Source organism: Sceloporus undulatus, chromosome 10, assembly GCF_019175285.1.
Source record: "Sceloporus undulatus isolate JIND9_A2432 ecotype Alabama chromosome 10, SceUnd_v1.1, whole genome shotgun sequence".
Classification (NCBI taxonomy): Eukaryota; Metazoa; Chordata; class Lepidosauria; order Squamata; family Phrynosomatidae; genus Sceloporus; species Sceloporus undulatus.
The window spans coordinates 12,230,935-12,258,388 of record NC_056531.1 but is presented as its reverse complement, the minus strand read 5'-3'; the positions used below and the strand labels follow the sequence as shown (position 1 = coordinate 12,258,388).

General features: G+C 46.3%; 1 protein-coding gene across 2 annotated transcripts in view; it reads right to left on the bottom strand.

Annotated features, from left to right (window-relative positions):
- LOC121916683 (carbonic anhydrase 15-like) overlaps nucleotides 1-22,259 on the bottom strand; it is a 25,518-nt gene extending 3,259 nt beyond the window's left edge. The window contains exons 1-6 of one of the 2 annotated variants that reach the window (XM_042442033.1): nucleotides 22,038-22,259; nucleotides 8,017-8,037; nucleotides 7,032-7,067; nucleotides 2,952-3,122; nucleotides 2,070-2,230; nucleotides 263-355 (exon numbers count right to left, since the gene is read on the bottom strand). In XM_042442033.1, the coding sequence (XP_042297967.1) occupies nucleotides 263-355; nucleotides 2,070-2,230; nucleotides 2,952-3,122; nucleotides 7,032-7,067; nucleotides 8,017-8,037; nucleotides 22,038-22,170 (615 nt within the window). In that variant the 5' untranslated portion in view covers nucleotides 22,171-22,259. The remainder of the gene's footprint in view (nucleotides 1-262; nucleotides 356-2,069; nucleotides 2,231-2,951; nucleotides 3,123-7,031; nucleotides 7,068-8,016; nucleotides 8,038-22,037) is intronic. The other variant, XM_042442034.1, reaches the window with a different exon arrangement.
- Between the last annotated feature and the right edge of the window lie 5,195 nt (nucleotides 22,260-27,454).

Genomic DNA, 27,454 nt, shown 5'->3' with positions numbered 1-27,454 from the left:
TATTATTATTATTATATCTCGCCTTTCCTTTTCTAGAATCTAGGCGGGTAACAACAGTCCAGTGGTTCATCCATTCAGCCCTTGGTGTCTCCAAGGAGGTAGAAACAAGAGTCCCACCTGGAAACCCTGAGGACCACAACCCATCAGCATTAGAGAATACAGAACTAGATGGCCCTAGTCTGACTCAGGATAAACCAGCTTCATGCACTCATAGGAACCAGGTCCCTGGGCACTGCTTCAACCTGCATCGCACTTAAGTTACCTTAAACAAGAAGCTCAAGACAGCAAGTCCATTGGGATGACCTTTGGCTTCGCTGAGAGTTTTGTACTTGGCATTCATGTGGACGAGGTGCAGCTGTCAAAAAAGAAACAGAGATCTCCTGAGCCTTTGGGTGAAACAGGGATCACTGGCCTGCTACATTCATGTCAACAGGGGTATGACCAGAATCCTCGAGGACTTCTGGTACACGTGTGTGCATTGACCCTAGAGTTGAGGTGCACATGCCCACTTTTGGATTTACCTTCTACAAGATCCTGGGAAGAGGATGAGCCTCAAAGCAACCATCTCTATCATGCAGGAGTTACAAAGGATATCCACACTTTCCAGTTTCTTACCCAATAATCAATTGGTTTCACTGGGATGTTTCAATACCGCCCCCCCCCACCACCACCACCATGTTTTCCTAAAGATTTTTGTACAGGTATACCCAACAAGTGCATCTGAACTCCATACCTACCTTCAAATACTGTCCTGTAGCCATTTTGTGGGGGACTGCAGAGGAAAATGGAGGTGTTTGAGTTTGGTGTGATGGGGTGCACCCCACATAGGAATCTGGAGGGGACAGAACTGGCCCCTGGTCTCCACACAGTTGCCCACCCCCTGCTGGAAAACTACATTTTGCTAATGTGCGCATCTGCCGAAATAAGTGTCATGTCTCCATAGCTCCCTTGAAAGGGTCGATTGAAGCTGAAAGGCAAACGCTTTCAATCAGCTGGCCCGAGTTGTTTCCCAGTTCCTTAGCCAACAATTAAAATAATTGGAAAGACCTGATGGGTTGCTCATGAGGTTCCTGGGGGCATCAAAGGTCCTTTTCATGTCTTCTTGGTATTGCCTTGTTGCCAGGATGAATAGCCGGATTGTCAATCCTTCGCGATGATCAAGTCACTGTGACAATCCTTAATTGATAGCCTCTCAGGCAAAACGGAGAGAAGGGGTTTGAAGTCAGCCATACACCAATGGACCGGCCTCTGTACAAACGCCAGCCCCTTGTGCCCACTTAATGTGCTAAGGCTGGAGATGCTCAAGCTATTGTTGAAGGAGTTGCCACAGTTCTCGACGCAAGCACTGAATGCAGGCAAAGAACTACTGAATACTGGGCGTTGTTCTCCTTGTAATGATTGGACGCAAGGGTCTCTCCCAAGACTCTCTTGCTTTCTTTGAGAACATATTTCTACCGAGGCTCTTGGGAGCATGGTGATACACCTCCCACTCCATTTTATTCCCACAGGTGGACTAGCAGGGAGAAAGAAACAATTTGTCCTAGGCTGTGCAATATGGTGATGACAATATGGGATTGCTCCTCAGCCTTCAGAATGCCTATTGCATCTGTTCCGGGAGCAATCCAAGCAGAACTGAACTGCGTAGATTCAGCACCTTGGAAGCTTCTTTAAAATTCAAAATAAAATCCAAAGTGGACATACTGTCCCATGGACATGGGTCACCATTGGCAGTTTCCAACACAGCATTTGCACACAGGGGTCAGCAACAGTCCTTGCAAACAATCCCTTCTATTCTTAAGGCACTCTACAGCCCTATATTAGACTCCAGCTACAGTCCGTGGTTGGGTGCTTGGCAGGGACTTGGGCAATCCAGATTCTAATACCCACAAAGCCAAAGGGAAAAAAAACTCACTGGGTGATCTTGGGCCAGTCGCTCTCAAAGCAGAGGACTGTTGTGAGGATCCAATAGAGAAAAGTGTCATGCCCACCACCTTGAGTTCCTGGGCAGAAAGGAAGGGAAGAAAAGGAACCAAGAAAATGAAAGTGAAAAGCCTGAAAGCTCAGTTTACCTCCATGGGGTATTGGATGCCATCAAAGGTGTGTTCGGAGCCATTTCTGTTAACGTCTCCCCAATGGAAGTGGAACTGCAAGGCCCGGTACGTGTCATGAAGTCCTCCTTTGGTGACATTGATTTGTTCTGCAGCAGAGGCCCCATCCAGGTTCATGATGACTGCAAAGGAAGCCAGTCAAATACAGGCAGAGTATCCCTTGTCCGGAGTTCCAAAATCCAAAATGCAGTCAGCCCTCTATATCCACTGATTTTTTATCCAGGGTTTCAAGCATCCATGACTTGTAAATATTCAAGAATTTATAAATCCCAAAAAGCAAGCCTTGATTTTGCCATTTTATAGAAGACACACCATTTTACTATGCCACCGTGTATAATGGGACTTGAAGGTCCACATATTTTGGTATCCATGGGGGGTCCTGGAACCAAACCATAGCAGATACCAAGGGCCCACTGACTCCTAAATCTAAAACCTTTTGAGCCCTTGGTATCCACTGTCCTGTAGCCTAGATCTGCACGTGCAGAGTTTTACATTGATTGTGCAAATCACCCGTTGTTGAACAGCAACATTGCACAACCAAATGCATGATCAGATCTGCAACCAAAGGAGTAATGCTGCCAATTGTGACATGGGCAGAGGGATACGCACGAGCCAGAAATGTGCCTCTGCGCGTGGGCCATGGCACACCACATGCACGACCTAGAACTGTGTCCAACCCTTCCCATAGGCAGACTTCCACATGTGTGAGACACCAAGAGGATTCCAGCTCCAGGCCAAGGGAAATCCAAATGTGCATTCAAGTAAGCACAGTTGAATGAACAAAAGCTAACTGAAGGACATTGGGAAAGCACTTCTCGAATGAGCAACCTCCTCCATGCTCACCTGTGTGTCCATCGTTCGATAGTCTCCACCTGCCAGGCGGGGCTTGGTCATACCCTTCAAACAAGAGTTCATCAAGTTCCTTGTTCCGCTGTGCTTTTCTTCGGTCAATATTAATGGGTGACTGGTTCTCTCCGCCACAGGTTGGCATGATTTCCTTCCAGTGCAAAGGGCCTAAAGAGGGGAGGAGGTAGAAAGGTGGAGATAAGGCTGTAAGTCTGGATGGAAAGTTCACTCTGCAAAGGCGAGAAAGGAAGACTCCTTCTTTGGAGAAGGTGCAGTGAATTTGAGGGAAGGAATACCTTATGTTCAGGTGGCACCAGCAGTCTGGCCATGCACAGGTTCATAACATCATACAGTTGGAAGGAACCCCAAGGGTCCAACCCCCTTGCCACACAGGAATACACAACTAATTTATTCCTGAAATATGCCCGTCCAACCTGGGTTTAAAGAGAACACACCACCCTCTGCCCATTCCACTGTGAAACAGCTCTTATACTCAGCATTGCAAAGAAGTAGCAATGTTAGTCTCTTGCAACATCAAAAATAGGAAGGGAGGCAGACAAAAAGAAAAGAAAAGAAATGGGGCAGCACCATTGAAATGAACTAGTTGTTATAGTTTTTTGTTGGGTTTTTGGGCTATGTGGCCATGTTCTAGAAGAGTTTCTTCCTGACGTTTCGCCAGCATCTGTGGCTGGCATCTTCAGAGAATACTGACCTGGAAGAGAATGGGTACACACACACACACACTGTGTGGCCCTATATGTGTTCCCACTCTCTTCCAGGTCAGCATTCTCTGAAGATGCCAGCCACTATGGATGCTGGCCATGAAAGCCTTCGACTTAACTAGTTTTTATTTGTTCCTGAGTTTTTGTGGATATAAACCCATTTCTTTGGATGTAATGCCAAGTGGTGTTAAGGCCCATGACAGAGTTGTTGTAGGGTTGCCATAAGTCAGAAATGACTTGAAGGCATACAACAACAATATAAAGCATCTTTATCCAGTTGCAGGAGTGGGGTGTAATAGGGTCCAGAAAGATGTGAATCCTGTCCCTTGCCCTAAATTTTCAAAGGGCTGGGCGAGGTGATACAAGTCTTTCGGATTTTTACAGTGGTCAGTTAGTCTGGATGTACTGTATGATAGCAGTTGGGTGGAATCTCTTTTCTTGCCATTTGAGTCCATTGCTTCATGTCCGAGTCTCTGGGGCAGCAGAAAATAAGTTTGCGCCATCTTCTAAATACGTCAGACATTTAAAGATGGCTCTGTCGTATCCCTTGTCAATCTTTTCTTCTCCAAGCTAAACATGCCAAACTCCCTAAGCCATTCCTGACAGGACTTGGTTTCCAAACTTCAAGGATGGTAAAATTGGCTAAGAGCATGCATCTTTCCCCAAACGGATCTTTGTGAATTCCAGTACAACCTGTCAGCAAGTGACATGTTGAAGTAAGCCTGAGTCCCCTTTGGTTCTCCGTTATCAGTGATGTTTTCCTTATATGTGTATGTGTGCATCCCTTTAAGTCATCTGTCAACTTATGGCGACCCTATGGGTCATAGGGTTTTCTTAGGCAAGGAATGACCCGTCTCTTCCTCTGAAATAGGCTGCTACATAAATGGTCACCCTAGCTGGTGTCCAGATGTGAATCAGGGAGTGACCAGATGTGCATCGGTGCCCCTTGAGCATTGGGCTATGGTGCATCAGTTGCGCACCCTTGTGCAATGGACACTTATAGATTGCAACATCACAGCAGCTCCTAGATGAATATGGCTGTTGTAAAAACAGTTTCACACACACATAAGGCCTTTTGCAAAGATCTAAGTCCCAAACAGAACGCCAATCCCAGGACGTTATCAGACCAGGGAAATTGGAAGTATAATCCAAAGGCAATCCGAACGCAATAATGGGGTTTAAAGTTATTGCTTGATAGACCACCACACGCACTTTCGGGCAATGGGAAGTCAGTCTGAATGCAATCACGGGGTTTCACGTTATTGCGTGATGGACTGCCACATGCAATTTCGGGCAATGGCAAGCTATTTTCAGGCAATAGGAAGTCAGTTCAAGCATAATTCAAATTCACGTAAATTTGCTGAACTAGCGAATTCACGTAAATGTGTTCTGGCCCCACTTTCTTTTCATTTGAAATTAAGAGAAATTCCTCCCGTGTGATAAGCTCCCCAGTTCCAGCAATGTCTTTTCTCTCTTGTATTCCCCACCTCCATCTGCCTCCACATCTGCTGGATCCCTTTCCTTACTTTTGCAAAATGACAACCTTGATCGAACAGGAGAGAGAGTCTTTAACTTCCCTCATCGTCTGTTCAATGGGAACCATTTACATTGATTTCTTTTTTTAAAGGATGCTGGTTAAATCAACACCTCTGCCAGCGGACCTGCGCTACAGCGAAACCTCGGCCAAAACATTCATTAGACGTCCGCCAGTGTTCCTTCCACCTCGCCTACCATGAAGAAGAGATGCCCTCTTGCTGAGATGACCTTCATTAATCATCGCAAACAGGGTTTTTCTTATCTATAATTCAACAGGGGTTCCTCTCCGGCTCTATATTTGGCCTGACAGTCGAAACAAGCTATTCTGGGGGCTCTTCTGGTCTCGGAAGCCCAACAGCAGCTTCCATTCTCATCCTGTTTATTTGCATTGTCTCTCTGGGCATCCCTGCGTTGCCAGTGCCATCCAGCTCAGCAGCTGAACATAAGCCTGATTTGCACAACATCCCAGGTAGGGATGAGATCCAAGTACTAATGGACTAGATCTGATGTTATGTCGCACTTTCTTGCTGTCTCCTGGGTCTGTTATTTTGAGTAAAAAATTACCAAAATGCACACCTTTCTTTGCATTCAAGACAGAAAGAATTGGAAGGCCCAGAGCCTAATCAGAATTGCATTGCAATACATCTCCATATGTGGAGTTTACATGAGGCTTTGCTATAGGGGCAGTGATGGCGAACCTTTTCCAGTTTGCGTGCCAGGGGCGGGGCTTCTACCCCCGGATGGGGGCTGAGTGCCAGGGGCGGGGCTTCCGCCCCCTTTTCAGAGGGAGGAGTCTCTGGCTCCTGCCCCGGCATTTGCCAGCCCTTGAGGGTCCCTTCTGGGGCCATTAGAGGCCGGCAAAACGGCGGTGGAGGACGGTGGGCCGTCCTCCAGCTTTTGACGGCCCCTGAGGGTCCCTTCTGGGGCCGGCAGAGGCCGGCAAAAGGGCTGCGGAGGACAGCGGGCCGTCCTCCGGCTTTTGCCAGCCCCTGAGGGTCCCTTCTGCCGTCAGAGGATGGCAAAAGGGCCGCGGAGGACGGTGGGCTGTCCTCCGGCTTTTGCCGGCCCCTGAGGGTCCTTTCAGGGGCCGTCAGAGGCCGGGAAAAGGGCTGCAGAGGACGGCAGGCCGTCCTCCGGCTTTTGCTGGTCCCTAAGGGTCCCTTCTGGGGCTGTCAGAGGCCGGCAAAAGAAGGGAAAGGCAGGAGAAGGAGGCTGGGCACGCATCCCAGTCACCTTCTCCTTGGCCCTTCACTCCCCGCGAAAGGGCTCCATGGAGCCCTTTCGCGGGGAGCGAAGGGAAAGGGAGGAGAGATGGAGGAGACAGATGCGTGCGCCTCTGTCTCCTCCTTCCAGGTGCCAGAGACAGTGGGAGGCCCGAAAATGGCAGGGAGGAGGCGGAACGGGCACGCACCCGTTCCGCCTTCTCCCTTGCCCCGTGCCCGGCGAAATGGTGTGTGCCACCCATGGCACGCGTGCCATAGGTTCACCATCATGGCTATAGGGCATAGCCAGACCAAGCCCATCTATCACCACCCCTGCTCTTTAACATACACAGAACAGCTATTCGGGGGAGGTATTTCAGCAAAAACATGAGTCTGGAGATGCCGAATAGAGTTACAACAGAGGTCCATCTGTGGAATCCCTACGCTATACTGAGCAATGCAGGATCTCAGCTACTGAATGACCACCGACAAATGCACACCCAAACATGCAACCAAATTCACAACCAAAGGCATCTCTCATACATGGGCACAACTCCGCTTCCACGCTAACCATAATGTAACACATTGAACACTTAAACCTTCTTTCACATACTTACCACATTTCAGATCTTGTGAGTCGTAGCACCAACTACCTGGAAGAGAAAGGCAAACGAAGAAAGACAACATATGAGAAGAGAGGATGAGAAGAATCAACAGCTAAAACCTGGAGTGGGGAACCTATGGCCCTCCAGACGTTTTGGCGGCAACTGCTAGAAGCCCCTGGTAAGGGATTATGGGATCTGTAGTCCAAAATGTCCAGAGGGTCCTAGGTTCTCCAAGCCTAAGTTAAACTGCTGCTTCTGGCAGAAGAAAACGCATGGTGTGCATCACTTCACAAACAAAGACCTGACAGTGCCATCCCCAAAAGCATTAGTATTATCCCCTATAATGTAGCTATTTATACACTTTTAAAAGAAAGTTATAATATAAGTAGGGGAAGAAAGAAACTGAGCTACAGCAACAAGATTCAACCGATTATAAACCAGGCAATTATTAAGAGAGACATGGAAAAGAAAATGTTGGGTTCTCACTTTATGATGAGTAGCAACATCCTCCTTGTTGTTTTCCTCTTAATTCTCAAATGCTGTCCTCCCTCTCCAACTCTATGGACAACATCAGGGGTTTTGTGGTCCTCCAGATGTTTCTAGACTGCAGCTCCCAGCATTCCTCACCATTGTCTGGGGCCACTGGGTGTTGCAATTCAAGACCATCTGGAGGGCCACACAATGCCCACCTCTGGCCTAAATCCAATAGTTAGTCCTAGCTAACATAGACTAGAGGTTCTTAAACTTTGGTCGGCCAGACATTTTGGACTTCAGCTCCCAGAATTCCAAGCTGGCTAGCACATCTGGGAGCTGAAGCCCAAAATATCTGGAGGACCAGAATTTAGGAACCACTGACATAGACCCATTGAATCAAGGATGCTGATCTAAGCGTTGACTTTTCAAGTTCCCGTTGACGTAGTCCATAACTATGGAGACTTTAAAAAATGGCATTCGGGCCTCTTTCTCCATGCCCCCAAAGCCAGCATGCAAGTCGTACCTGTTCCTTTTCGTCGGTGGTCTGCGCAGGAAGAGAGGAAAAGAAGAGGGAGAGAAAAAGAGAGGGATTGAAAAGAGCTAGAAGACAGAGTCTGGGTTTGCAAGCGTCATGCATAGGAATAGGCTACAAACGGAGCAACCATAAAACCAAGCATACACTCCCAACCCCTGCTACTGTCAAATATTTGGGATGGCTTGGCTGTTGAATGGCCTCATGGTCACCATTGCTTGCATGCTCAGAGAAGGCAGTGACAGCAAAGAGGAGCAGGTGGAGCAGCGCCAAGAGGCTCCAAACAGCAGGACTGGCCTTTGAAAAGAACTACAAAATATACAAAGCACAATAGTGCCAAAAGGACAGGAAAAGGAAAGGACTGCATAAGGGAAAAGATATAAAGTATATTATATCTTTTCCCTTTTCAAAGACCGGTCTTTTTACAATGTTTCGGTTTTGGGTTTAGGTCCACCTCCAACACTAGCCATGGATTCAAGAGCACAAAACTAAGCATAGCGTCGGTGGCAGAGGAAAGAGGAGGCTAAGAACAGAAAGCCTCAACCTTGCCACATCATTTTTGCCTCTCTTTCCATTGCAATAAGATGACCAAAGGGGAAGGGATTTGGTTTTTTGTCGATGATGTCAAGGTTTTGATAAAGGCGGCCTCAAGAATTCAAACCGGGTTGGAGAAAGGATTGCGAGGCATCGATTAGGAACTTGACGGATCGCTACTAAGAGAGCATGGTGATTCATCGCTGCACATCACGCTTCGAGAAGGATTGGCCCTCAGTCTGTTCCTCTGAGGGTAATACGAAACACAACTTCACCCCGCGCTTGCAGGCATCGCTGTGGAGGGACTGACCAGGACAACTGACTGGCAGATCTCACAGTCGGCGGAGTAATTGAAGACTCGCATTTGGGGCTTTCACTGCACTAAGCTCATAAAAATCCCTCCCTCTTCTCTCCTGATCGATCAGTTATGAAATATTAGATTTCCAAGCAGGCAGCGGGTGGGAAAGCACTTTGGCAGCACCAAGAACTGGCTGGCCTACCCAAAGCCCTAGTAGAAGTCAGATCCTTGGAAATTCATAATGTCCCCAAAAAGATGAAACTTTGCAAGCTCCTTGCCTTTAAATCAGAGTTTGGAAGGAAAGAAATAACAAGGCGTTTGTTCCTATTTCTACCAAGGCATAACGTGAAGGCTGCATCCATACGGCAGAAATAATCCAGGCTGACACCACTTTAACTGTCGTGGCTCAATGCTATGGAATTCTGGGAACTGTACATTGTTGTGGCCCCAGAGCTCTCTGACCGAGAAGCCTCAATGTCTCACAATACTACAGTGCATTACATTGCACTGGGACATAGCAGTTAAAGTGGTGTCAAACTGGATCATAAATAATAAATACACAAATAAAACTTTTATTTCTATCCTGCTTTTCTGTAGCAAGACAATTAAAGCGGCTACCAACTAAAACATCCATATACAATATTGTACATAAAATTAAAATCCCCCCTCTTAAGAAGAATTAAATACAGCTGCAGTGCAGATACAGCCCAAGTCTGCATCCACAATGCAGAATTAATGTAGTTTGACACCGCTTTAAATGCTCTGGCTCAATGCTATAGAAACTGTAGGGTTTTTTTTTCTTTCATTACAAATACTTTTGCTTTGGCATGCATCTATCTTTCTACAGATCCCAGGATTCCATAGCATACAGCCATGGCAGTTAAAGTGGTGTCAAATCGGATTATTTCTGCAGTGCGGATGCAGTCTTCGTCGTGGGGGTCCCCAAGCCTGACACTGACCTTGGTTTTTATGAGATAAGCGGTTTGTTGAAGTCAGGTCCCAGAGTCCAAAGACGGAGCAGTCAGGCCACCAAATGTAAAAAAGCTGGGGGACACAGAGCCGCCACCTGCTCCATTAAAACTAAACTAATTAGGATCTGAGAGGCCTTTTTTAATGCCTCCGTCGGCCTTTTGAAAGGGAGCAAGACATGCTTGCCAAATTGGGTCTCTCCTTAACTCAAACATTCTGACCCTCTTAGCTGGATGGCTTTTCCCCTTCTCTTTAATCTTCCATGGATTAATAATAGATCTGAAGAGCCTTTTATTGTTGGCGGAGAGAGTCTCTTGTTGTTTGGCTTTCAATATTTGCTTTTCGCCTCTAATTATCCCACAAACCTGCCTGTTTTTATTTTTTTATGGTGCTCCCGCTGCAAGCCGGGTACATTTATTTGTTTTAATTTATTTCAAAGACTTATATCCCGCCTTTCTCCCACAACAGGATCCAAGGCAGGTGCATCCCACCCATCCCGCCAAGGAACCACCTTACGTTTCTTGTTGCTCATCTGCTGCTTCCATCTTCTAAACAGTCTGGCCCAGGGATGCTTTCTGCCATGTTGACTTCAGATGTCACCCAAAGGAAGCTCTTCTGCCTGGCTTCTCCATTGACCGATTCCTGAAATCGGTGGATGAACTGCTAAATGTCGCAGCTCCTGTTTCAGAAATATGACCGTCTATGGCTCTTCAAGGTTGAACTCTCCCTAGAAGCCAAGATGACTAGACTGAGGCCATCATACGTTGGCCATATGATGAGATGACAAGACTCTCAAGTTGAGGAGCCAGTGCCTCTTCAATAAGAGACACTAAGCAATGGGGCACCTGGTGTCTCAAAGTCAGGCAACTACATACCCTGGAGAAGCCACTGGGATTTTTTGTGGTTGCAACTGTTCATTCTCCCTGGCTTTTCTACACTTTTCTTCACTTGCAGTTCATGGACTTATTTGAAGTCTTCACCCCTGGACTGGGTTGATGGCTCTGTCTTTCCTTTGTGGCGGCCAGTTATCATGCGTGTTATCATCATGTGATGAATTCTGGAATGGCTGAAATCTTTCTAATGTGCCTCCAATTCAGTTTCGGCTAACTCCTCAGATTACCTGTGCATTCCACTTTGGCATTACAGAAATAATCTAGGTTGACACCACTTTGGCTCCCATCGCTCAGTGCTATGGAATCCTGGGACCTGACCCTTAGTCCTTGCTAAAAATGTATGTATTCAAGTCACTTCATAGAATGAATATACAGTATTTAGCAATACTGCCAAGCTCATTCCCCATTTGACCACCGAACTATGTGCAGTTATATTTCCCCCATCTGCGTGCAGGGTTCAGAAAATGTTACATTTAGATAAAAAATCTCAGGTTCTCTCCAGGTAAGATTCTGCCATCTTGTTTTGGACAGTCTTGGCTCTTCTGCTCAGGAGGAGTCTGTTTCCTCCATCCAGGTGACTGCATGCTTTTTATGCTCTTCGATCCCATTTCCCACAAGTGGCTTCTGCAAAGCTCTCCTTTTTCTTCTTTTCCAAATGTGTGGGTCACCTCCGAAGCCAAGTTCCCTGGTTGTGACTTATTGCCAACCATTTCTGCCTTCATCATTTCCTAATTGACTGCTGCAAAGCCATCGCTTAGCCGTGAGGTTGCTTGCCACCGCGTCATCTCCGGTTATTCTTATGGATTTGTTCTCTGCCAGACGTACAAGGGACTGTGCTCAGACTGCAGCCTTTAAAATATAAAGGAGAAGTTGTTTATTTGAGGATGGTAGTGAAGGACAGGTTTCCACCACTAGGTAGAAGGGAAGCACATGCCAAAACGTGGAGAAAATGTCACCTTGCTGGCCAGTTATCTTTCAACGATCACAGCTCCGGTCATTTAAGTTTCTTTCCAAAAGAACATGCCACTTAAGTGTGGCCAAGTTGCAACCCAAGGATATAGCTCAAACATGGGCCCTGCAATAGGCATAGAATGAATTTCAGGAACATTCTAAAAACTGGTTGAAAAAAGTGTTTTAAAGCTACCACCGGAGGATTCGGGCTGCAAATTCCCTCCTTACATGTGCTCTTTTGCTGAAAGTTTTCAGCTCGCGCAGCAAACAGCAGGCAGCTGTCTTCCCACATAGTCCCCATTTGTCACCTGGCACTGCTGCTGAGGTCAGAAAAAGGTGCCCATCCATGCTACCAATGCTGGACACCTGACCTCAGAGTGATTTGTGCCCCCAGTGGACCTCAGAGTTCAAGAAATGAATTGGTAGTTAGAACGGAATTAGAACTGGGATCTTTGTTCACTGGTCTACCTAGCATCTGTTAGAAATGGGGGAAAAGTGGAAAAAAAAAATGGTACAGTAAAAGGAAAAGTCAAGCACCACTTCTCTTTTGCCACTCCTCTGGACAAAATCTGATAGCCTTCAAAACCCTTTAACACTGCTTGGAAATAATAATAATAATAATAATAATAATAATAATAATAATAATAATAGAACAAATGCCCCACATCATGTCTCCTCTGTTATGCCATGACAGGCCCAAATATATCTTTCCACCATTGTGGGCTCATGAGATTCTCTTTTTATTCTTTCATGATGTGACTCCTTCATTTGCAAAGAGAGACGAGGAAATAAATCAGACTTTTTGCATTCATCACGATGCCGAACGTCGTCTGCCGAACCATTACCCAGTCACTTAGGTTTCCTTGGTTTGCAAACTGTAGCCTTGGCCTGCAGGGAACTACTTCTGCTTTGCAATGCAAAACCAGTTTTAACATACTTTTTATTCTTTAAGAAGAAGAAGAAAACCTGTGCACCACTGGGCAAAACCATATTCAATAACTGGATTAGAAAGATAAATCTCACCTTAAAAAACAAAACAAAACAAGGCAAGCAAACGTGAAGAAGAAGGATTTGCTGGAGGATCTTCCCCTCCCTGTTTTCCTTTCAGCTCTGATCGAGACGTACCAGTTGCCAACAAATATGGAAATCAATACTTTCTCCGTTGCTTCCATCTGGGAAAGGATGGCGCAGAATGGCTGATATCTAATAAGTGTGCGCTGGAGAAGCCGCAAGGTAAAACATGCTCCGCTTCTGCTGCACCACGAAAACTTCCTCATCGCTTGCTTGCCTGCAGCCGGAGGCCTTGGCAACATTTAAAAAGTAATACTTCTCCTACTCTCGCTTATTTCTCCAGGCGTGGAGCCGCCTGAGTTGCTTTCATGCTGCGATGATGAAAACAGAGCCAAACGTTTGCTTTTTGTCACCATTTCCATGCAGGGATGGCAGCGGAGGAACAATGCCTTTCACGTTTGCAAGACTTAATTCATACTTCCCTAGCATTGCCAGGTTTTGCACATAACAATAAGGAACAGTCAAAATTTTTGACATGCAGGATGTCGCTCAAGGTTGAGTTCCCTTTCCCGGAATTATGAAACCCAAAATAGTCCAAAACCCAAAATTGTCCACATGGGTGGCTGAGGTCGGGGCACTGTTGCTTTCTTTTGGTTCCATGTACACAAACAGTGTTTCATGCACAATAGTATTAACAACATTGGGGATAAAATTCCCTTCCGGCTAAAGTATGTACAAAACAAAAATGAATTTCATGCTTAGACTTGGGGTTCCAACACTAAGAGATCTCAAGTTGTAGATGCAGAGGTTCCAAACTCTGAAACACTCCGAAATCCAACATCAACTGAATTAGCAAGTTGGTGCTCTGATGAAGTGTCCAATTGATTTGGAAATATTGATCACAGTCCCCTTGCCATTTGTTTCCGGGTAATATTAACATATGGTCCACATTCCCCAGTTACCTGATGCACACATTTTTGTCTTTAGGAAGGACTCACACTAAAAAAGACAGGCTTTGGAGGCATCTTGTTCAGTCTATATAAAAGGTAAAGCTTTCCAGCCCTCGAACAGGGGACATCCCTCAATATAGGAAACACACACCAGCTCTACACATCCTGGACTAACACACAACACAGTCTCTGACAGACCACTGACTTTTGCCATCTAGTTTTCAGCTCAAAAATGGAATAGCCCAAACGATACTACGTCCACACTGCAGAATGAATGCAATTTGATACCACTTTATCTGCCACGACACAAGCTCATGGAATTCTAGGAGCTGTCATTCTGTGAGGGATTTTGGCCCCTCTCCTCCACCCGCTGAGTTAACTGCATGCAAACCACTGTTGTGCTTTGGATTCAGTTTGCAGGAATGGAGGTAAGCTGAGGACAAAGAGGGAGGAGATGAGAGAAACCAGGACATTTCAAAAGCAGCTGAAAAAAGTGGGACGGCAGAGGATTAATTGGGACTCTCCCTGCCAAATTAGTTGGAGGGCATGGTATTTTTTTTATTCTTTTACGAATTTTAGTAGTAATCGTTTTTAGCTGTATTTTGTTTTAATTTGTTGGGAACCACTTTGGGTCCTGGGAGGGTGCCAGTCTAACTTCTCCGGGAAGGGAGTTTCTGAGGCAGCCACCGACAAGGCCCTGTTTCTCCCATCTTCCCACCAGATGTACCTCTGAGAATGGTGGGACAGAGAGAAGGTCCTCCCCATCAGATCTCAAAACATGAGCTGGTTCGTAAGGGAGAATATAGTCCTTCAAATACTGTAAGCTGGGCCTAAGCTGTATATGGGAGCCAGGTTGGCGTAGCAGGTTGTGTTGATCTACGGCTCTGGAGACCAGGGTTAGATTCCTGGCTCGGCCATGAAACCTACTGGGTGACTTTAGGCAAGTCACACACTCTCAGCCTCAGGGGAAGGCAAGGGCAAACCATCTCTGAACAAATCTTGCCAAGAAAACCCCATGATCACCATGTCAGAAATGACTTGAAGGCACACAATACACACTTGATAGGTCCAACTAGCACTTTGAATTGTGTGCAGAAACAAACTGGCAGCCAGTGAAGCTGCTGCAACAAGGCAGTTGTGTGGCTAATAACACATACAACACAGGGGACCTGCAACAAAATGTTGCACCAGGATGCCAGCCAGAATACACCTTTTCTGGGGTATTCAATTCCATTGCCCCTTCTCCAACAGTTACTATTACATTGCCATTGAACATGTCTATTTACTGGACAACTCTGCAACTCGGAGGATCTTTTTCAAATTATTTTCCTACTTCTGCCAACTTTGGGGTTCACTCTGTTTGGCTGATACCTCTCCCTTCTGGCTGGAAAGTGCTGTTTTGGCTCCATAAGCCATGGCACTCGCAGCCTGAACATTAGAGGCAAACAGAATCATCCCGGGAGCAATCTCTTTGCTGTGCTGGGTGGAAAAGCAGCCATAACCATCCAAGAAGTTCTAAGATTAAAGAAATAGAATCCCTTAGCCGTTCATTTTCATTTCCATTTTTCTAAATGGGAAACTTTTCATGAATGTCGGCATGATACGACAGGTGGCTACGTTTTCTTTGCTACGTTGCAAACCCTAGTCCTGTTGGAGAATTATTCCCCATGGTATGAAAGAGCCATTAATAATGCAATTGCAATTCTCATTATCTACATTTTACATTTACATTCTCAACCCGCAAGGCTGCATGCGGCCCGTTTTGTCATCTCTGGGGCAAAAAATTAAAATCGGGACTAGTTGTCAAGAAAACCCCATAACAGGGTAGCCTTAGGGTTGCTATAAGTCAGAAATGACTTGAAGGCACACAACAACAGCAACAAATATATATGTGTGTGTGCATACATATATATGTATATATATGTATACATATATATGTATATGTATAATATTTCTTCTATATTCCTCTGGGATCCCCCTGAACCTCCCAACACCTTTCTCCTCTGCTGGGATGGTGTCCCAGTTGGCTCACACTAGAACTTCAAAAATAGACTGGATCATGAGACAGCAAAATGTTTTGTTAAAAAATCCCTCAAGGATGTCCAGCTTTCATGGGCTGTGCATTGATGTGTTCCTCCATATTACTCCATTGACCACAACTCCAAATTCTGATATCTGGCCTCTCCGCCATCACTTATGGCGCACGGCCTTAACAACAGCTAACCTTTCCAGTGCTTTGGGTTTTGCAAAAAAAAAAAAGGGAAAAAAGCACTCCAACAACCCTTTATGGAAAGAACCCACGGGATGCCATGAGATTACTCTGGACGGGCGCCAGCAGCAACGGCAGCCGAGAGCTGGCCTTCTGCCTGTTCGCTTGTTTTAAATAATAACCCTCTAAGTAAAAAGTGTATCCAGGCTGGCAGCGAAAAGCCATTCTGTAGACTTGGAAGCAACCCGGTTTTTGCTGAGGCATAAATCGAAGGTCGCTCCGCGGGAAACGCTGCACACTCATGCGTCATCCCATTTGCCCATCCGTCCCCATGGCAGTTGGCAACTTTGGCGCTCAGAGGAGAGAGCTGATCAATTCCTAGCCAGGCTGAGCACATGCTGAGCATGGAGGCAAGGCACAAGCAAAGAAAGGCCCCTCCATTTGCTAGAGGTGTGATTTGTGATACAGGTAATAAATTTATTTTTCCTAGAATGAAGGGAGACTAAAACGATCACTTTTTAAAAGTGTTTTTTCCAGTTACCATGGTTCGGTTTGGTGGAGGCATAGTTGATGATGATGATGATGATGATGATGATGATGATGATGATGATGATAACAATAACCCACCTTCCTCCTAGTACAGGGACTCAAGGTGGCTAACAAATCTAAAACAGTCCAAGTTAAAACACTATAAAACATGCAAAATACAAGTTTAAAAAAAACAATCAAACAATTCAAACACGGTTCAAGCTTGGATGAAAGAATATAGGGTCTGCTTATCAAATGTGCAGATGACACCAACATTTGGAGGAGTAGCTAACACCCCAGAGGTCCCATCAACATTCGAAATGACCTGAATAAACTAGAAAGCTGGGCCAAAGCTAACAAAATGAACTTCAACAGGGAAAAATGTAAGGTACTGCACTTAGCAAGAAAAAAATGAAACGCATAGATGTAGGATGGGGGACATCTGGCTTAACAAGACAACATTTGAAAGGGATCTAGGAGTCCAAGTAGACCACAAGTTGAATGTAAGTCAACAGTGTGATGCGGCAGCTAAAAAGGCCAATGCAATTCTCTGCTGCATCAATACAAGTATAGTGTCTAGATCAAGAGAAGTAATAGTGCCACTGTATTCTGCTTTGGTCAGGCCTTACCTGGAATTCTGTGTCCAATTTTGGGCACCACAATTCAAAAAGGATGCTGAGAAGCTGGAGCGTGTCCAAAGGAGGGCCACCAAAACGGTGGAAGATCTGGAATACACCAAACCCTATGAGGAGCATATTAGGGAGCTAGGTATATTTTGCCTGGAGAAGAGAAGGTTAAGAAGGATATGACAGCCATGTGTAAATATTTGAAAGGACGTCATATTGAGGATGGAGGAAGCTTGTTTTCTGCTCCTTCAGAGACTAGGACATGGAGCAATGGATTGGTGTACCCCTGGGGCAGAGCTTTCCCCGTAAATAGTGGGACTCCCTGCCAAGGGAATCTGGGCCGGTTCCATCTGTCTGGAGCTCCTGGCAGGCAGCTAAAGCAGTGTTGTCACTTGGATGTTTAAAATCACGCCGTCTGTTTGCATTGTTTGCTTTCAAATATATTTGAAGGATTATTCTTAGAACTGCTTTTCACATTTCTTCAAGAGCCTTGGAATCTGATTTCCAAGCTTTTCACTCTGGGTCCTTTTCAACGGTTTTACCTGGCATGCATTGACTTGGGGGCCCTCCAGGCTAGAAGGAGATACAGAAATACGGTAGGTTCAATAATATACGAAGAAACGTTAAGACATTGTGCCTGAGTTTTCTCATGCTCCTTTTCCCTCCGCATCCCTTTTCCTTTTGGGTCACGATTTTAGCAGAGACTATCTTTCCTTAGGAACCTGCCCAGCAGAGCAGAGTTGAACTGTCATGAGGATGAGGATGCAGAAACAGATACGTAATGCTGTTCCACAGACATCATTCAGGGATGGGAATACAATAGCCACCCACACATAGTTATTGGAAATCCACTGCCATGGCCACAACAAACAACGTCTACCTCTTTCCCATCTCATGCCTCCAAGCCAAAGGTATCGTTGGCATGGGTTTTACCATTTCCACAGCCCCAGAATAGCTCAACAAAAATGATACAACGTGTTTCGGCTCAGGTGGGCGGACTCCATCGAGGAAGCCACAGCCCTGCATTTGCAAGACCTGAGCAGAGTTGCGGATGACCAGAAGGCTCAGCTTTCTCATATTTATAATGTCAGGTGCTTTATATGTAGACATTCCCCAAGGTTCAATCTCGGAAGCTCAAGGAACAGAGGAACTGTAAGAGCTCTAGTCCTATTGCCACACTCCATGGATGCAACTATGGATAGTAGCACAACAGACTCACAAAGTGCCACAGTCCATTAGTGTAGGAAACGCAAACACACATTAGTAATGCAGACAACCATTACTTAGCTTTTAACTGATATTATTATTGTTGATGTGTTGTTGATTGTATTGGTATTTTTGTATTTTATTTATTGTTTCTATATGTTTTTTATTGGGTTGTAACACCGCCTCAATCCGCAGGGAGAGGCGGGGAAATATAAATTATTATTATTATTATTATTATTATTATTATTATTATTATTACCACACAGCTTTTCAAAAATGCAATGGAGCTGCTTCTGTCTTGGCCTCTACTTCCACCACATTGGCCTCCATAGCCTACCTCCCTGCCCTATGCCCTTCCTTGCATGCCTTTCGGTCTGTGCTTTTATTTTTAGTGCACTTGAACAATCATGGCAACCCATTAGGTAAAAAGAAAGAAAGAAAAGAACCTGAAAAGCAAAAGCAACATAGCCTGCTTGGGAATAGCACAGGAGAAGGAGAGAGGAACAGAATCAAAACCACTTGCACCATGTGAATGCCAGCACAGCGATACTGCTTTGGAAGAAACCTATCACACTTTCTAAAAGCAGTGCAATGGAGGGGCATTGACAGGTTTTGCCCATCCATGAGAAGGAGTGCTCCAGCAACGGATGGACTACAGACTAGCTCCTGGACAAACACAATGTCGTGTGATACAGTACAGCCACAGATGCTACTATCCTGTTCTAATTCCACTTTTCCAGCCTGGTGTGATAAAGGCCCACACCAGTAGGACGTCAGGTGCTCAGAATTGGCATGTTTTGCCTGCTTTCCTTGTGCGACCCTGGAAAATGTATGCCCTCCATTGGTCCAATGGGATTCCGGCAAGGATTTGACATGGCATCGTATGATGTCGCCATTTAGTAGCCATGTTCCTCGAAAGTTCCAGTGCCATGCATTTCGGTGAGGGTGGAAGATCCGAGGTTTGAGCAGTGCGGTATCAGCTGCCGTCTATTTCTCATGTTCGTTGTGTTCATTTTGTTGGGTAATCCATCCGCTAAACTTTCTAGGATGAGGCAGAATCAATGCAAACTAGAGAAGCATGAGAGGGTGAGACCTCTGAGGAACCACAAGTCACTCCCGAGGAACCACAAGTCACAGTGCTACTTTCAGGCTCGATTACCAGGCTCTATTGTGCACAGGCTGCCCTTGAAGATATCCGAGGTTTTTCAGGTGGTCCAAATCTTCCCTTTTAATAGGGCATGCAAAGTGGAGGACCATGACAATTGCACTTCACCATTGGCACACATTCCCTTGCCTACAGCACCTGGGATTCATTGGCTGTCTCCCATCCACATATTAACCATGGTTAGCTTCCAAGATCTAATGGGAACTGGTGTGTTTAGGGTATTTAGGTTCTTTTGGACTATGACTCTGGAGACCAGGGTTTGACTCCTCACACAGACATGGAAACCCACGGGGTCAGCTTAGTCAAGTCTCACTCTCTCAGCCTCAGAGGGAGGCAAAGACAAACCACTTCTGAACAAATCTTGCCAAGAAAACCCTGCAACAGGTTTGTGTTAGGGTCACCATAAGTTGGAAACAACTTGAAGCCACACAACAACAACAACAACAACAACAGCAGCAGCAGCAGCAGCGCAGGTGACTGGCTCGCACCAAGTTTCAGAGGTCCCTGATACAAGCTGTCTGTGCAACTGATCATCCAACACTACAAAAGTGGGTCCAGAAGCCACATGTGGCCCACAGGCCGCCCTTTGCCCATCCCTGCTCTAGGTTTGCCTGCAATTTTCACAGCAGCTGAATGGGGATGAAGAAATGGATTTTCCTAGTGACCATCTGTTGTTGTGAGCTATCCCCGTTGTAATGTAAAATGTCTGGTGGTGGCTTGGTCTTGAGTGGGCAGTTAAGACCCATTGACTTTACAAAAGACCCACTCTTGGTGATGATGAATTAAAAGTGGCTTGCTCTTCTGGATCAGCAAAACTACCTGCTTTTGGGGGTTATCTCCTTAAAAAATGTGGCTATGGGGGCAGTCACGGCAGGCAGCTTCTTCTCAGAGTTTTTACAGTGCCACCACTGATTTGGCAATCGTTCTCATCCTCCACATTGCCGTCATCATTGCAACAACACATAATAGTACTGCAAAGTCAGCTAACTATGCAGTTGTGAGTCACTGTGATCATACAAAACAGTCATCTTGCACAGTAGGGATAAATGAAGGGTGCACATTGACCAGCCGAGGTGTGAAAAGGGCATTTGTGCAGACCATGAAAGCACCAGATATTCAGAAGCCACAGCATGACTGAACCTTGCTTGGGGTATTTGGTGAAAAGTTGGCCCTCTAATAATGGCACAAGTTCAGGCCACTGATTCAGAGACATCCAGCTCAGTTGCACAACTCTAAATCCCTAGACATTTCTCCCATGACAATTTTCATAATCTTTCTGAAGCATGTACATCACTATGGCCCTTCCATTGCTCACCAAATCAGGGGGAATTGGGTCTAGAGGGAGGAAAAAGCAAACCAGAATCCCTCTGACAGTGCGCTATCAATGTATTCATGGTTTATCCTCACCGGCTGCAAGGGAAGGACTCTGGATCAACACTTGATCCAAAGTCCATTGGACTCAAGTTGTCCGCCCAAATGTAGACCTGAACTCCATGGCCCACAAAAGCGTAACATGGTTTCTCCAGCACATGTGCAACTCCCGGTGCATGCTCACTTTTCCCTGGGGCTCCATTCATCACCCTGTACCCATGCCCATATGCCTGGAAAGGGGGCTGACATGACAGCGATCTCAACACCGCTTGAGAAATCAGAACTTACCATGACAAGGCGAAGTGGTCAGTTCTTTCAGCAGGGATGGATTTTTTTTTTAATGCTCCAAAATGGTCTGGCAACCCTCAAGTATTGGAAAATCATGACAAGGAGAACCCAGGACAGACCAGAATTTTTGTACTTCACAACTTGTTTGACACAAAATTTGCATGGGGTATTTTCGGCGGAAAACAGGGCTTTCTGCACAAGGTTTTTCTGGTTGGGAAGTATCGTTTGCTCTGCCAAAAATGTTGTGCTCTGCACAGAAAAAAAAATCCACTTCCCTTTGCAGAAAATTCAGTTTTCCACAGAAAGATGCTGCATGCGAATTTTGTGTGGAATAAGTCCCAACTTCCAACTGCCTTCGAAAACTGCACTTTCAACTACAGTACTCTTTTTTTTGCAGCAGGAAGAAAAGTGTCCTTTGAGGACCACATTAGCCAGAGGTACCACCCTACCCACCGGTTTGCTTTGCCAGCTTGTTCCCAGCTATGCCTCAGAGTGCCTCGCACTTGGCGCGTCTCGGCTTTAACTGCCAGAGAATCCCTCCAAAAGAGAGCACAGTCTCTCCAGAGCCACAGAGGCTCATCCGAATCCTTCCAACGTCACTGCTGTTGGAGACAGGAGGGGACCTCTCCTTGCGGGAAACTTCTGGCACAGAAGCCGATCTTGGCGGTCTTGTCATGCCCACCAAAGCACGGTACTTAATCAGATTTGACACCTCCCCTGCCAAGGACAACAATGACAGCCAGCTCTCGCAATGAGAACCTTTCCTGAATGAGAAAAAGAGAAACACAGGGAACACGCAAAGCCTTACTTTGGGGGCCCAATGATCCATCTCAATCTGGCCATGACAGAAGGGGGTCAAGAGGCCGGAGAAAAGTTGGCCAGGGACCAACAGGTGTTGAGATGGTGCTGATCTAGACTGGTCAGCATCCCAGCCACCCATCAAAGGTATGGGAAGGATCCCAGTCCACCTGCCCCAAGGCAACACATCACAATGACTCTATGGCCCAGCTCACCTGCTTGGAGGACAAGCGGCAAAGAGGCAAAAGTTATCCCAAGAAGCACCAAGATCCGCATGGTAGCTGGATGGTTGAGGGCAACTGGAAGACCCGCGGGCGGCTCAGTGGGAGAAACCCAGGCAGGGAGCATCCACCAAAGAAGGTTCTTCCTTGCCTACATAAGGAGACAGAGAAGCCCCCAAGCCCTCTGGCTGCTGTGGTGTTCCTCCTTCCTTGCAAAATGCCTCTGTAGCACAGCCAACTCTGACCAGAGGAGGCTTTGCAACCAGCCACTGCTGTCAAGACAAGCAGAGAAGAAGCCGGAGCTCCAGCCTGTGCACTGGCTGCTGTTAAATATTCATTGCAAGGAGACCGGGATTGAGTCTTTAACTCCTTGTCTCCTGAGGAGAGACCACAAAAGCAAAAGCATGCAGAAAACACAGGGCGAGGGGAGACCCTTGCTGCCCTTTCCATCCCCCCCAGATGCTTGGTGCCAGAATAGAGACTTGGCATCATTGCTGGCCAGCAAAAAAACACAGCACTTGGGAATGATCCTCACTGGGACTCCTGCTCCCAGAATCCACCAGCAGATTCCAGGAGCTGGAATTCCCAAAAGGAACTTTTCCAAGCTCTATGGTGACATCCTATGGAATCCTGGGATTTGCAGTATAAGGAGAAGTATTAAGAAGTCCCAGCCAGAGGGCTCTAGTGTCGCACCAAAATACAAATCTCTAGACTCCCCCAGGGGACAGTTGTTGTTGTTGTTGTGTACATTTAAATCATTTCTGACTTATGGCGACCCTAAGGTGAACCAATTGCTGGGTTTTCTTGGCAAGTTTCTTCACAGGGGCTTTGCCATTGCTATCCTCTGAGGCTGAGAGAGAGTGCACAGACATGGCGGTTAACATGGCACCGCAGTGCTATAACTGTGTAGTGCAGAGGGACCCCTATTTCCAGCCACCTAACCTCAGGCCAGCATGGCATAGTGATTTGAATGTCAACTACAACTCTGGAGCTTCAGCTTGATTCCCAGCTTGGCCATGAAACCCACTGGGTAGCCTTGGGCAAGTCACGCTCTCTCAGCCTCAGGAGAAGGCAATGCCACACCTCTTCTGAACAAATCCTGCCAGGAAAACCCCATGATAGGGTCGCTAGATGTCGGAAATGACTTGAAGGCACATAACAACAAGAAATCCATAGTTCAGGAGCAACCATAGAGAAGGTTCTCTCCTGTGTCCTCACTAGAGGAGCCTGTATGGATGGTGGGACCAGGAGAACGCCATCCCAGTAAGATCCTTAGGCAGGCTCATATGGGGAGATATGGGCTTTCAGATAAACCCAAGCCTCATAGGATAGCCTCCAACTGGCCCAAATTGGCAGGGATAGTCCCAGTTCATCATCGATAGTCCCGTTTTCCCAGCTACTTTTCAATGTCCATGTCTCTTCCTCCTCCAACATCTCTCCTTTGTCACCAGTTTACTTCAGTTGCAGCAAACCAAAGCGGGAAAGGAGTCTGTACTCCAGTAATTCAGTTGGGTGGAGAGGAGAGGAGGGGGAAGAATTGTCTCCTTCCCAGTCGATTCAGGCAAAAGCAAACTGTTGCACTCTCTCCTAGCTTCTCTGTTCTTCCTCATTCATACCTTTTGGCCATTTTCCCCACCCTCGGATGCCCTTTGGAAACACACGTCCCACTTTTCATTTGAAATGTTAGGCTACAGGGGTTTATAAGTCATAGCCAGCACTTGGATTTGTGGTCTGGGAAATAGACCCATAGCCAAAGAAGGAGAAGATTTAGGCCATGATCTATCCCTCCCTTTGTCATTTTGGACTGAAAGGAAAGTATGAGGCTAGTCCAAGGGGAACTGGTGGCTATAGGAATCAAAGAAGTCTCCCCTATCCTGGCAATGTTAAGTGCACTCACTTCTAAGTAAATGCAGTTAGGATTGAGCCATAAATGGCATTTGTTGAAACTCAACCCTGAAATGCTTAACTGCCTAATGCCACTTCCCTCTCAAGCATACTGGAGGATTGGCAAAAATCCTTGCTTGCCAAAGGTAATGTTCTCGGGCATTTCCAAGACTTTGAGCACCTTCTTCAGTCTCCTCTCTTGCTATGTCTGATGCGATCGGCACAGAGGAGGAAGGAAAGAGATCTTTCTATGACTAACAAGCCTTTCAGATCGACAAAACCCTGACAAATCACAAAAACCTGACAAATCAAAGAAAGTCAAACAAAAAGAAATGCTGTCCGGACTCCCAATGGTGAGTCCCATTTTGACAAGGCCCATTCAACCAAACGTTGAATGAGGAGCCAAAGCACAGGTAAATCTCACTGGTGCAACGCAAGGCAAAGGAGACCATTACTGGACAAATTTTAAATGCTTATGATCTGGGCCCTCTTAAGGCGTCGTCTTGTCCTGACATTCCTTTTTTGCAGAAGTGTTTTGCCATCCATGGGACGAAAGGGCATACAGGAATGGGACCCGTGGATCACATCAGAGGGGGGCTCTTGCCTCTGCTCCCTCTCCGTCGCATGCTTTGTGCACGGTTGGTAATGAAATAATCAATTTCACTTTCCTTTGGGGTTCTTGGGTTTGTTTTTTTCCTTTTTTGGTTTTGCAACAACCATTTGAAATAAAGCTATTAAATCCCTGAGATGAGAGGCTCCAAAGCAGGAGGCGGAGAGGTCGAAATGAACACTATAACCTCCTAATGATGCCCTGGAGGGCTGCATCGGGAGATACAGACTTAGAATAATCCGGCGAGGTCTGACAAGTGGGAAAAAAATCTCAACAGGTTCCTCAAAAGCAAGACAAAGGGACTCCAAGGAAAGACGGAATGGGATTTAGGCCCTCTGGTCATTAAAAACTAGCCACTCGGAGTTCAGCAGAAGGCAGAGCAAACTTTTGGGCTGAGCTTACAATTACACAAGGCCCAACCTGGGAAAATTGACCAGTTATCAATGCGATGTCTAACACTAGAGCAACTAGAGATGGATGAACAACTGTCCTACATTAGCCCCTGGGGCTACAAAAATAGGCTGCACTTTGCCCACCCCTGCTCTAGCACTTCTGACAATATGACTTTAGCCTCACCACTGAGTAACCTGTGTGAGAACCAGTGGGGTACAGCAGTTTCCACATGGACCCTGCTTGAATCGTGAAGGTATTATCTAAGAGCCATGTTGAGAAGCCCGGCCTTCTGAGGTCATCTTCTGAGGACCTTCTCCAAAGCCCCAGCTTTCTGAAGTCATCCTCCAAATCCCAAAGCTTCTGAGGTCATCTTCTGAGGCCCTTCTTCAAAACCCAGGCCTTTAGAGGCAATCTTCTGAGGCCAAACTGACTTATTTCCACAGTGTGGCAGCAGCCTGAAACCTGCACAGTTCAACCATCAAGACAGGCCCTTTGTCAAGTCCCCAGCTCAACCTTCAACAACCAAGCATCCTCCAGCTGTGTTGGACTGCAGCTCTCATCATCCCCAGTCAAGGAACTGAGAACATCTTGGCATGGGAGAGGAGACTGGAGGCATCTGAAAAACAATCTGAAGGAAACTGTCAGACCCCAAAACAGCAGCTTACCTTAACGGAAACAGTATTGATCCTATAGAGAGGTTGAAGAGCAAACCCTGCACAGGCTGAGATGTATGAATTCTGCTTCATGATGGTTTCAAAACAGGGAGGCCTGGGCTCTGGACTCTGTGTTCTTTCCACTCAAAGGCTCTTTTGTGTCTCTAGCAATGGGGGCTGGAGATTTTTGCAGCTGCCCCGAGAGAAAGACAAAAGCTTTCTTTGGAGAGCCTTGAACCCCCACCCTTCAAACAGTTGGGATGACCAATCCTTGGCTTGAGGCTCACAAACCGATATCCCTTGTTTCAATACAAAGGGATCAATCACCTCATTTAGAGGCCTAAAATCATCCTACTTCAAATGGATGTCCCCAAGCTTTCTGCTTTCCAAAGCCAGTCCAAAACGTTTATTTGGGAAGCAACCTTCTACGAAGTCCAGTAGCTCCCAAACTTTGGTCCACCAGGTGTTTAGGACTTCCTAAAAGCCCCAGCTAGCTTGGCTAACAGTTAGGAATTGAAGAACCTGAAGGACCATCAAATTTGGGCACCCCTGATCTACACTGTAGAAACCATGCCTTTTATGTGCCGCAGCTCCATCTGATGGAATCCTTGGGTTTGTCATTTTACAAGGTCTTTAAAACCTTCTCCATCAGAGTGCTAGCACCTCCCCAAACTACAAATCCCAGGATTTTGTTGGCTGGGGTTTGCTCACGTCTGAAGTGAAGCATTGACAGAGGAAGCGTGACCCTGTTGGTGCTTCTAGACCTCTCAGCAGCCTTTGACACAATAGATCGTGACATCCTCTTGGAACGCCTGGGAGAGTTAGGAATCGGTGGCACTGCAATCCAGTGGTTCTAGTCCTTCCTCTCGGGTAGATTCCAGAGGGTGATGCTCAGGGACAGTTGCTCCTCGAAAACGGAGCTTAAATGTGGCATCCCTCAAGGCGCCATACTGTCCCCGATGCTATTCAACATTTATATGAAGCCTCTGGGAGAAATCATTTGCAGACATGGGGCAGGGTGTTATCAGTACGCTGATGACACTCAAATATATTTCTCCATGTCCCGATCAGCAGCTATGATAACAGATGGCACTTCTCCCCTCAATCAGTGTCTTGAAGCAGTAATGGGCTGGATGAGGAAAAACAAACTCAGGCTGAATCCAGACAAAACGGAGGTACTTACAGTAGGGGCCCCCAAACCAGGAACAGGGTTGCAACTTCCAGTCCTAGATGGGATCACACTCTCCACAAAGGACTGTGTTCGCAGTCTGGGGGTGCTCCTAGACCCGTCACTTCACATGAGAAATCAGGTGAATGCGACAATCAGGAGCGCCTGTTATCAGCTTCGGCTGATACGCCAGCTGCGCCCTTTCCTGGAAGTAAAGGACCTAGAAACTGTTGTACATTCACTGGTAACTTCACGACTTGATTTCTGCAATGCGCTCTACATGGGGCTATCCTTGTGCCTAGTCCGGAAACTTCAACTAGTGCAAAATATGGCAGCCAGGCTGGTCGCCGGAAAAACTAGTGACCGAATAACACCCATCTTAAAATCTCTTCACTGGCTGCCTATTAGTTTCCAGGCACAGTACAAGGTGTTGGTTATAACCTTTAAAACCCTACATGGCTTGGGTCCAACCTATTTGAAGGTTCGCCTGCTCCCATATAAACCACCTTGCACACTCAGGTCCTCCAGGAGGAATTATTGCAGCCTTTAAAAACCAAACTAACTGCTACCTCCCAGAGGGCCTTCTCTGCAATTGCTCCCAAATTATGGAACGGCCAGCCGGACGAGATCCCTCCAATTGCCAGCTTATACAGCTTTAAAAAAGCTTAATAGAAATTATTATATATTTAAAAAAAGCTGTCAA